At 43.7% G+C, this 12,552-nt stretch overlaps 1 protein-coding gene across 1 annotated transcript in view; it reads right to left on the minus strand.

Moving 5' to 3' along the window:
* Window positions 1-4,117: 4,117 nt before the first annotated feature.
* vash2 (vasohibin 2) overlaps window positions 4,118-12,552 on the minus strand; it is a 260,075-nt gene continuing 251,640 nt past the window's right edge. The window contains exon 7 of the mRNA XM_085981233.1: window positions 4,118-8,991. Within this exon, the coding sequence (XP_085837359.1) occupies window positions 8,919-8,991 (73 nt within the window). The 3' untranslated portion in view covers window positions 4,118-8,918. The remainder of the gene's footprint in view (window positions 8,992-12,552) is intronic.

Here is a 12,552-nt window from a genome sequence, read left to right on the forward strand (position 1 = left end):
CTACCCTCCAATCCACGGGTACTGTTCCCGAGTCAATGGAGTTCCGGAAGATGATCCTTAGAGCATCTGCTATCTCCAGGGCCACCTCCTTAAGTACCCTAGGATGTAGTTTATCAGGCCCCGGGGATTTGTCGGCCTTCAGTCCCCTCAACTTACCCAACACCATATCCCTAGAGATACTAATTTCTGTCAGCTCCTCCCTCTCATTAGTCCCTATGTTTGCCGATATTCCTGGGAGGTTATTTGTGTCCTCCTTTGTGAATACAGAACCAAAGTATGAGTTTAATTGGTCTGCCATTTCCTTATTCTCCATTATATATTCTCCCGAATCGGACTGCAAGGGACCGACTTGGGATTTTACCAGTCTTTTCCTCCTGATATACCGATAAAAGCTTTTGCAGTCTGTCTTTATGTTTGCTGCAAGTTTACTTTCGTATTCTATTTTCCCCTTTCTGATTAATCCCTTTGTCCTCTTTTGCTGTATCCTGTACTGCCCCCAATCTTCCGGTCTGGTGCTTTTTTTTGCCAGTTGATATGCCCTTTTTTTTGATTTTATGCTGTCCCTAATTTCCCTCGTTATCCACGGTTGAGTCACCTTTTTAGGTTTATTTTTATGCCAAACCGGTATAAACATGTTCTGGAATTCTTCCATTCTATCTTTGAATGCTTGCCATTGTCTATCCACTGTCAATCCCCCCAGAAACACCACCCAATCAATCTTACCCAATTCCCGTCTCATACCCTCGTAATTCCCTTTATTTAAGTTCTGGACCTTAGTCTCTGATTCAATTTCCTCACTCTCCATCTCGACTGAGAGCTCGATCATATTATGATCGCTCTGACCCAAGGGGCCTCGTACAAGAAGATTGCTGATAAGTCCCTTCTCATTGCACAATACCCAGTCTAAAATGGCCTGATCTCGAGTCGGCTCCTCGACATATTGGTCCAGATAACCGTCCCGAAAACATTCCAGGAATTCCTCCTCCTCAGAATTTTTACTAATTTGGGTAGTCCAATCAATATGTAAATTAAAGTCACCCATGATGACAGCTGTGCTCTTATCGCACGCTTCTCTAATTTCCCTTTTTATGCCTTCCCTCACCTCCATATTACTATTTGGAGGCCTATATATCACACCCACTAACGTTTTCCTCCCCTTGCTATTTCTCATTTCTACCCATACAGATTCCGTTTCATCCGAGTTAATATCCTTCCTTTCCATTGCATTAATCCCCTCCTTTACCAGCAATGCTACCCCACCTCCCCTACCTTTTTGCCGATCCTTCCTAAATATTGTATATCCCTGGATGTTAAGTTCCCAGCCTTGCCCACCCTGCAGCCACGTTTCTGTAATCCCAATCAAATCATACTTATTTACCTCTATTTCCACAACTAATTCATCCACCTTGTTCCTAATGCTTCTAGCATTAAGATACAAAGCCTTCAGGCTTGCTTTTTTCACACTCTCATTATGAATTAGTTTGGCCCTTTGTGTTTCTCTCCTTTGCTTATTGCTTCTCACCTTTCTACCATCTATTTCTGACTTCATATGACTTCCCTCTTTTCCACTACCTAGGTTCCCATCCCCCTGCCAAATTAGTTTAAATCCTCCCGAACCACCCTAGAAAATATTACCCCGAGGACATCGGCTCCCTCACAGTTCAGGTGTAGACCGTCCCCTTGGTACAGGTCACTCCTCCCCAAGAACTGGTTCCAATGCCTCAAGAATTTAAATCCCTCTCCCTTGCACCACTGCTCAAGCCACGTATTTAGCTTATCTATCTTACTCTCTCTAAACTTATTAGCTCGTGGCACTGGTAGCAATCCAGAGATTACTACCTTTGAGGTCCTACTTTTCAATTTAGCTCCTAACTCCCTAAATTCAGCTTGTAGGACCTCCTCCCTCTTTTTACCTACATCGTTGGTACCTACATGTACCACGACAACTGGCTGATCCCCCTCCCCCTTCAGAATGCTCTGCACCCGCTCCGAGACATCCTTGACCCTTGCACCAGGGAGGCAACATACCATCTTGGAGTCTCAGTCTCGGCCACAGAAACTCCTATCTATCCCCCTTACAATTGAATCCCCTATCACTATAGCCCTATCCCTCTTTTTCCCGCCCTTCTGTGCAGCAGAGCCAGTCATGGTGCCCTGAACCTGGCTGCTGGTGCCTTCCCCTGATAAGTCATCTCCCCCAACAGTACCCAAAACGGTAAACCTGTTTTGGAGGGAGATGACCGCAGGTGACTCCTGCACTACCTTCCTGCCTTTACCCTGCCTTTTGGTCACCCATTTACTGTCTGAGCTAGCCTTTACCTGCGGTGTGACCAACTCACTGAATGTGCTATCCACAACATCCTCAGCATCGCGTATGCTCCAGAGTGAGTCCATTCGCAGCTCCAGCGCCGCCATGCGGTCCGCTAGGAGCTGCAGCTGGACACACTTCCTGCACACATAGTTGTCAGGGACAGTGTCCCTGATTTCCCACATGGCACAGGAGGAGCATGACACGGGTCCGAGCTGCCCTTCCATGACTTAACCCTTACAATACCCTTTTATTTACTACGATTTAGCTTAATTATTGAATTCTACTTAGAATAAGTTTGTGAAAGTACTCACCAACCAGTCACCTACCTGTTTTCTGGTGTTGTATTTTCACTGCCGCCTCCTGTCCTGGAACCTTTTCCACCTAGGTTAGGCTCCTGAAATAAAATAAATTGAACCTACCTTTTCAACTTCCCCTAACCCCTAAAAGGTTAGAGGAGGTGGAAGGGTGGGAGACACTACACTGTAGTGTTTCGGGTTTAGCAACAGCTCCACCTATATAAGAGTTACTGGCCTCCTGCTCTCCCGACTGCACCAGCTGTGAAAGAAAAAGCCCGCGAAAGGTGAGCTTTTAAACTCACCAGTTACTGGCCTCCTGCTCTCCCGACTGCCCCAGCTGTGAAAGAAAAAGCCCCCGAAAGGTGAGCTTTTAAACTCACCAGTTACTGGCCTCCTGCTCTCCCGACTGCACCAGCTGTGAAAGAAAAAGCCCGCGAAAGGTGAGCTTTCAAACTCACCAGTTACTGGCCTCCTGCTCTCCCGACTGCCCCAGCTGTGAAAGAAAAAGCCCCCGAAAGGTGAGCTTTTAAACTCACCAGTTACTGGCCTCCTGCTCTCCCGACTGCCCCAGCTGTGAAAGAAAAAGCCCCCGAAAGGTGAGCTTTTAAACTCACCAGTTACTGGCCTCCTGCTCTCCCGACTGCCCCAGCTGTGAAAGAAAAAGCCCCCGAAAGGTGAGCTTTTAAACTCACCAGTTACTGGCCTCCTGCTCTCCCGACTGCACCAGTTGAGTTTTTACGACAGATAGCTTTATGGTTACTTTTTTTTTTAAACTGATACCAGCTTTATATTTCCAGATTTAAAAAAAATTAAATTCAAATTCTCAAACTGCCATGGTCAGATTTGAACTACACATTCTCTGAATCACTAATCCAGTAACATAACTACTGCACTATCATACCTATGAATACATACATCAACTCTAATTTCTTCATGGTAGCCTTGTACCTTTCATGAAGGTAATTTTTTTTGTATTTTTTATTTAAAGGACATCTTCAAGGGAAAGGCATGCAATTAACAAAATAGTAGCAGTTTCAGGTTAGAGTCCAGTTATTGGCACATGCAGGTAATGTTGAATACGGAGATTTGAACTAATTGCATGGCTTCCAAAAACCAGTTTATAGAGAGAGGGTTACTGTGTATAACATACAGTATCCTCTCATTTTCACACACTTGGGCAAATCATGGCCACTGGTAAAACCTGCATCATAGGGTCCTCTTTCATAAATGAAAAATAAACACACACACTCTCATTCCACACTGCTTCTAAGAACACACAGGTTCCTTAGGCAGCATTACATAGAGGGTGCTTTGTATCCCTTACCACTGGATTTCTCACAGGATGTACAATTTTGGAAGTTGATGTTATAAGACAAAAATACCTTCAGATTTCTTCAACTTGAAAAGACCTTTGACCATTTTATAAAGGTGGATACTGAAAATAATCTGCATCTGTGACTTTCCCCATTCTTCACCTCCACCACCACCCCCCACCCCTCCCACCCTTTACTCTTTTTCTCTTTGACTTTCCCCTTAGGTTTCTTAGCTTCATATATCTTCATGCAACTGGGATTGAAGAGATAGAAATTCTGCTTCGTAATCATGCAGAATATACTTTATACTGTAAGATACTTCAGACTGAATGAACATAAGTACATAAGAAATAGGAGCAGGAGTGGGCCATACGGCCCCTTGAGCCTGCTCCGCCATTCAATAAGATCATGGCTGATCTTCTACCTCAACTCCACTTTCCTGCCTTATCCCCATATCCATTGATTCCCTTAGGGTCCAAAAATAACCAACCTAACAGTTTTTCATTGAACTTTCCAACAAAATAGCACAATGGTCAGCTGATCCTATGGCCTAGAAATTCATCTCGGGCGGTGGTGAAAAACAGGCAGTATCGGATCAGCCATCCGTTATACGCAGCGCCTGATATTCGCTTCCGTTGACTGCAATAGAACTGAATATCAGGCACTGCGTATAACGGCGGCCAATCCGATACCGCCCACTTTTCGCCACCACCCGAGATGAATTTCTAGCCCTTTGATTCTAGAGTGTACTTCAATAGAAATTCTAGAATCGCAGAGGGAAAATACACAAAGAATCATATATTGAGGATAGAAGACAGAGCCATCTACTTTCATAAACTTGGGGAAGGATCTGTTAATACCCCAGAATTTGAAGCTGCTCGTCAAGAACTATTTAAAATAAATTCATGCAGAAGTATGAAGTAGTTAGGTATAAAAGTCAGAGTCTTTGCCTTCAGTAGTTGAATGCAATTTTGAATGAATGTTGTCAAATTTAAGGGCGGATTTGGTGAAACAGAGAAAATTCTTGCTATCTCTTTTCAATAGAATTGACTCAATTAGGATGTAAATACTTATTTGTCTAAACTATGAGTTTTCTATGCTCCCTGTCAAAGGTCATGCAAAACTCTTACAGACTATTAAGAAAGAATTATTGAAGTTTATCTGGGGTGGGAGAAGTTGAACTTGGAGCCTGTAGAAATGCCAGGATGGAGCGTCTAGAGTCTGCAACTTATTGCTTTTAGACGGATTCATACTGATAGTGGTTTTGTCTCCAATTAAACCCTCACTTTAGCTACATTAAAGCATGAAGAAAGCACCTTTAAAGTGTCGGCAAATAGATTATTCCATCAAAGGGTATGCTAAAATTAAAGTAGAAAACTCTATTATTGCAGTCACTTTTAGATATGTAACAAGAATACAAAAAATGCAGCAAGATGGGTGTGGCCCATTCAAAGCCTTGTTGGACAGTCCTAACTGACAGTAAGATCTGCATTTGGAAAATATGGAGACAAGTAGAAGCTAATGAAACAGATGATTTCTGGAGAGAGCAGGGATATAATTATATTTTTTCCAGATTTTCCAATTAAGACATATTTAGGTATTGGTCATCAAGGCTGGCAGTTAAGATGGAAGACTACTTTGTATCCAATCCACTGGATGGCCTCTTTAAACCAAAGTGAAGACTCCACGCTGTACCATGGAGGTATTTGCACTTCTGTGTGATCTCAGAAATATTACTAAAGCCCAGTTAACTTGTGAAAGGAAATCGGGTTTTTTGTCTCAATCCCACCTATAGGAACGCAATTTGATCTGGTATGAAAGAAACAACTCTTGGCATTATACTGTCCAACTTAACATACTATACCAAATGTATAATGTCATCTCAATGATTTGGCAGGAGTGAGCCTTTGGCTTAGTGGTAACATTCCTGTCTCTAGAGTCAGAAAAAAAGACTTGCATTTCATGACCACCGGACGTCCCAAAGCGCTTTACAGCCAATGAAGTACTTTTGAAGTGGAGTCACTGTTGTAATGTAGGAAATGCGGCAGCCAATTTGCGCACAGCAAGCTCCCACAAACAGCAATGTGATAATGGCCAGATAAGCTGTTTTTAGTGTTGTTGAATGAGGGATAAATATTGGCCCAGGGCAACTCCCCTGCTCTTCTTCTAAGTAGTGCCATGGGATCTTTTAAGTCCACCTGAGAGAGCAGACGGGGCATCGGTTTAATGTCTCATCTGGAAGACGGCACCTCCAACAGTGCAGCACTCCCTCGGTACTGCCCTGGAGGGTCAGCCTAGATTTTTGTGCTCAAGTCTCTGGAGTGGGACTTGAACCCATAACCTTCTGACTCAGGCAAGAATGCTACCAAATGAGCCAGAGCTGACATGCAGGGTTCGCAAACTGCTCCAGACAATCTTGGCAAGTGGAGACCAGAGCTCCACCTCTGGTTGACATCCAGTTGGAAACTTACAGCCAGTGGGCGTGAGTGGCCCCCCTCACCTTATGGGTTGTGAGAGCCCATAAAACCCTACCATGGTATAGGATTAACCACCCTATTTGGCTGGTATAAAGATGGTTATGGCCATAGAAGAAGTGTTCATGTCAAGATCTGTCAGACTGTTGTTTTCATATCTTCACACTGTTCTCCAAGGGAAGTGTGTGAAGATATGAAAACAACAACAAAGATTTGACTATCTGAGGAGGCAGATTTAGAGTCCTGCAGGAGGTATGGAAAGGGAAAGAGTGATTTGATTCATGGATTAGGTCGGGGACTACCCTGCCATTTAGGAGCTTTAGAGAGAGATAATGGGCTGGTTAAAAAAAAAGTCCCAAGTCACAGGGACAGAATCCCCACAACTATGGTTGCTTGAAGACTGAAGTCATCAAGAGGCAGATCAAGGTACTAAACTTTTGAAAGGCATCAGGTTCCTCATCACCAGCAAGTAAGTGGGCTTTCAGATAAAACACCAAGACCCCAAAGTGCCACTGGGGTTCTACCAGTCTCCTGTTGTAACCAGTGGAAACGCCAAGGCAAGAGGGGAGACTCAGTTGCATTAGATCTCCACTATTTCTGCCAGTTTCTACATGGGCTTGTAAAGGTCAGAACTTTGACCATCCTTTATTGGGGAAATGATGGACCGGGGTAGGGATTCCCTAAACTGGATCCTCAGTGAGGAAATTACATTGGCCGATGCACCAAGAGAGATGAGGCATACCAGCCTTCTCAAGGGTGTACGTAGACCCCAGCTGTGTGATCCAGGCCTGACAAAGGGCATGGACTCACGAAGGAGGACAATTTTTTAAAAACAAATTACTTATGCCATTGGTCTTCTTGATTGGCGACATGGCCGGAGTTGACGAGGGTCCTGGGCAACCCCATGGGAGATTGGCCACCCCAATTTTCTGGTGCATGGGGTAGGCGAGCACCAAAGAAGTGCTATGTTTCCAGCAATCAGCCCGATGGCAAATGACATTCCTTCCTACTGACTCCACAAACTCTAGCGGAGGTCAGTATAGGAGGTGCAACCCTGGCACAACCGCTAGTATTGCCATTCACAGAATTTCAGCCCTAAGCTTATTGGAATATCTTACAACTTTGATTGATGTTGAAAATGACTATTGGTGCACAAGGGCAATTGTGGGTACCGTTTGAGCATATCTTACGGTTCAGGTGTGTTACACCCAGCAGAGGTTCCTGCAATTGTAATTATATTTGTTAGTTATTTCTAAAGTTAAAATGAAATGACATAATCAGAAAAATAAAAGCCACACTGCTCATTAGAATACACAGCTCCTAACTGCGCACAGGCCACCTTGTCCTCCTTAGCAATAGATTTTTCAAAGGATTTCCAATTTCTGAAGCCCGTTATAAGGCCAAAAAATTCCTTCAGATTTTCCTAACCTAAATGGCCATGTAACCATTTTGGGGTAATGAACAGTTAAAACTGTATCTGAGAATTTACATTCTTTGCTCCCTCGATTTTATTTTTTCCCCATCTCCCTCACAAGGCCTCTCACCTCCTCGCATCTTTGTGCAGTAAGGGAAGAGAGTAATTACGAAATGTTCTCACTGATTATACATAAGATTTCATGAGAAATCATTTTGTATGGATCTAAAGCTTATTAAATTGTCTCCCACCATCATGTTATGGTACAGATACACACCTAAGTCACCATTCTTCATTTATAAGCACATACAATGATTGTTAGTAGAATACTCAACTCTGGGGGCATCACAGCCAAGCTTTATCTGTCCTCACCTAACATCCCACCTATTTTCAACCACCGTGGAACAATCAGAAGCAGAAGACTGATTTTATTTACCTCTATAACCCAGGGACACTGAGGCACATTGTGTCCACACTGTAGGCCTGGCTGAGATCAGGTAACCCAGTACAGACCAGAGGAGATCAAGCCTGGGATCTTCCTGGTCAGTATGGTACATTTACCCACTGAAAATAACCCAAAATACTGGTTTCTCCCATTTATCCTAGATAGTATTAAAAAATCTTTACAAAACACGTTGAAAATTATTAAGAGCGGTTGCTCTGGAGAGTGGTTTTTCACTTTCATTGGCTACTTCTAGTACTGGAAAGTAAACTTTTTCCCCACAGCAGTTCTCTATTGCTTTATCTGACTTCAAAATTACTCACATATTCCTATTTACAGACCCCAAATATCAGCCACTATGATTTTCAGTCTAGCATTAGGTGTGGGGGTCACACCATAATGTCTCCCAGCAGTTGCAAATCAATAATGGGAATACTAATCACAGCTACAATTGGGGAATTGAATGATGTACAATTAAAAAAAAAACTGGATGAATAGATTAGTGCATCACTTTTTTTGACCTTCTGGGTTCTGTAGTCCAAACACAAGTGTACACAAATCTTCATAAATAGTGTTGATCCGTTAAAACAAACGACTGGAAAGTAAAGTGCAAGGTAGAGCACCATTGAAGATAGTGAAAAAGTACAAGCTTTCACTCCATGGCTTCTTTAGATGCGGATTTGATATCCAACATCATTCAGTGTGCTGAGTTCTGCTGGCTTCCGTTCGGTTATTGCAGGTCTGAAAGAACAACATAAATAAAAGTCTAAGAATTGGGTTTGACTGTAGAATCTATAAACACACAATTAAAAATCACATCAATCACCTACACTACTAAGATTTGAAAGGTTTAATAATTATGACCAAACTTCAATTGTGGTTTGATTACGAGGGGGACGATGACGTGGTCTAGGCACAGTAACGTGGGACCATTGCTCTGCGGGCACCGTGACACTGACATTGATATAAGCGGATCTTGCGCTATGATGCAAATTCAGCTCATTTAAATATTAGCACTGTGCACAGAGTATGATTCGCTGGGAATACACAAAGATGAGGGTGCAAGGTATCCAGCACCAGCAGCTCTTAAAGGGCTGGTGGCCATCCTTAATGGGGAACTGGCTGAAAATTTTAAAGAATGTTAGAAGCAAGGCACAAAGGCAGATAGGGTCCAGTTTTAGGAAGCTGTCTAAGTTTATTTCTTGCAGAGCAGTTAAACAGATTAATGTAAACAGGTAACTGCCAAAGAAGCTCATAAATAGTTGCAAGCAAGACATCCACCCTGTTAAAGCTAAAAAGCCAAAGATATGGGAAGGGAGTTCCCCACACAGCACACGTTTCATTTGGGCACTGAGTGTCTGGAGCACTCTTCAGGCACTGCAAGCACATTATGGAGCGATCCCTTAGTTTACATAAAATTCATGCCTGCATTGAGTTCAGTGCACAGGACCATATTAAAACTCAGCCTGTGCACCAGACATTTGATAGGCCTAAACACCCCATAATACAGCCCAGCGGTGCCAATGTACAGCAGTGCTGTGGGCACCAAAGATGGCATTATAGGCTTTAGATTTATTCCATGGACACAAAGGATGATTTTCTTTGCAGTAAGTAATCTGACAGCAATGTTTAAAATACAGAATACAATTAAAATATAATCCCACACAGAAATGAAAGAGAATACCATGCAATTAGGAGCTATGGAAACCTACCCAGGCATGTTCACAGCTGTTGTACTTGGGTTATGCATCTTTCACACGTATACAAGAACCCTTGGGGTCTAAAACGCTGCACTTTTCTCTGTTCATTTTTTTCACATCTTTTGGTTTAAATTATTTAAATAAGTTTAGACTGTTTTACAGAAATTCGGTCTCATTTTTATTTATGCCACCTGTACAAAACTATTTGTGGTTTTAATTAGCTAAAGATAAATACAAAGGTCAGATTTTTGGCTATTTTTCAGTGTGTAACTCCATCATAAGACTGAGACTTATTTTAACCAGCAGGGCTGATATTTTACAGAAAGCATAGTGTCGGGAATGGGATTTTAAAACAAAATGAACAGCCTCAATATAAACACAAAAATAAAAGTGGGTGAATATCTGCGGAATTAGTGATTACAACCCTGAAAAATTTTCAGCTCTTAACAGCGTGCAGCCCATTAATTGTAAACTTCCTGCTGAGCAGCATATGGCTTTATTACATAGAAAATTAACCCTGGGTCTCCTCGAGCCCACTGTCAATGGGCAGTGTATCCAGACATTTCAAATCTGAGCCTGCCTGGAATCAGGTACACGTCTGTGCCTGAAACTGTGGTTCCGGCTAGCAGTAAAAAGGTAAACAGATACCTGGCCAGGGTGGAAAAACTTGGACCACATTTAAAAAATCTAAATAAAGAAATAAAGCTTTGCCCCAACTACATGCCTCAACAAATGGAGTGCTTCCCTGCTAGGTTCAGGACTCCAGATTTAAATACTCAGAATGATGATAAACTGAGTTGACATTAATAAAGTTCCATGAACTTTGCAAGTATAAGCAAGTGATAATTACCACACTGGATAAACAGATATCAAATACCCACAGGAGCATGAAGTCCTATGGGACAACAGATCTGCAGGCAGTGGTGGACAAGTGCTTAGCACTAATGGTTAGTAAACCAACTAACACTCTGAAGATCAGACCCCTGGTACTACTAACAAGCGAGAGCGTTCCTCGAACCACTGCTCTCGCCGCATCCCGAGATCCATGCTCAATGCCATGCGCCGCCACATGCACGCTCTCAACCTCTCTCTTCAGCAGCACCGACGCACTCTATCTCAAAGCTGTCCTGGTCCGCAGTTCCATTTCAGTCTTCACCTCATCCAGCACTTTAACAAAATACTTTTTTGCTTCCTTTCAAAATACTTTTTTGCTTCCTTTCAGGTGTCAAGGATCGTAAGCTTCAACAACTGTTGGACACCAACTTCTTCTCTTCACTTTCCTCTGACCCCATCCTTTCTTACAATCTCACCCGCTGCCATGTTTTCACTATCCCCTCTGACCCCGAAAGATCAGTCCTCAGCAAAGGCCTGAGCTTCATCCCCTTACGCCCCCACCTCAATGAATTTCGCACTCAGCACGACATTGAGCTCTTTTTCCGTCGCCTTCGTCTCCATGCTCACTTCCTTGGCCAGGAGTCTACCCCCACACAGCTGACCCTTTCTCCTGTTTACAGAATACTCGTTCTACCTGGACCCCTCCCTCTGGCCTCTTACCCGCGCTAGATCTTTTCATTGTGAATTGCCGGCGTGACATCGGCCGTCTCCATTTCTCTGCTCCCCTCACTCACTCCAACCTACCTCCCTCTGAACTTGCAGCATTCCGTTCTTTCAGATCCAACCCCAACATTTTCATTAAACCTGCTGACAAGGGTGGTGCCGTTGTTGTTTAGCGAACTGACCTCAACCTTGCGGAGGCTGAACGCCAACTCTCTGACGCCTTCTCCTACCTCCCGCTGGACCATGACCCCACTACTGAACATCAAGCCATCATTTCCAAGACAGTTACTGACCTCATCTCCTCTGGAGATCTTCCCTCCATGGCCACCAACCTCATAGTTCCCCAACCCCGCACAGCCTGCTTTAACCTGCTTCCCAAGATCCACAAACAGGACTGCCCTGGTAGACCCATCGTTTCAGCCTGTTCTTGCCCCATGGAACTGATTTCTTCCTATCTCGACTCAATTTTTTCTCCTCTTGTCCAGTCTCTTCCCACCTACATCCACGACTCTTCCGACGCCCTCCGCCACTTTAACAGTTTCCAGACCCCAACCTTATCCTTTTCACTATGGACGTCCAATCCCTCTACACCTCCATCTCCCACCAGGATGGCCTGAGGGCGCTCCTCTTCTTCCTTGAACAGAGGCCCAACCATTCCCCATCCACCACCACCCTCCTCTGCCTGGTTGAACTTGTTCTCACATTGAACGACTTCTCCTTTGACTCCACTCACTTCCTCCAAATTAAAGGTGTTGCTATGGAACCCGCATGGGTCCTAGCTATGCCTGCCTTTTCGTGGGATATGTAGAACATTCTTTATTTTAGTCCTATTCAGGTACCCTCTCTCACCTCTTTTTCCGGTACATTGATGACTATTTCCTGCTCTCGCCCTGAACTAGAAAATTTCATTCACTTTGCTTCCAATTTCCACCCTTCCCTCACCTTCACATGGTCTATCTCCGACTCTTCTCTTCCCTTCCTCGACTTCTCTGTCTCCATTTCTGGGGATAGGCTATTGACAAACATTCACTACAAGCCCACTGAC

The sequence above is a fragment of the Somniosus microcephalus genome, chromosome 3 (genome assembly GCF_052327205.1).
Source record: "Somniosus microcephalus isolate GS21.2 chromosome 3, FLI_Smic_1.0, whole genome shotgun sequence".
Classification (NCBI taxonomy): domain Eukaryota; kingdom Metazoa; phylum Chordata; class Chondrichthyes; order Squaliformes; family Somniosidae; genus Somniosus; species Somniosus microcephalus.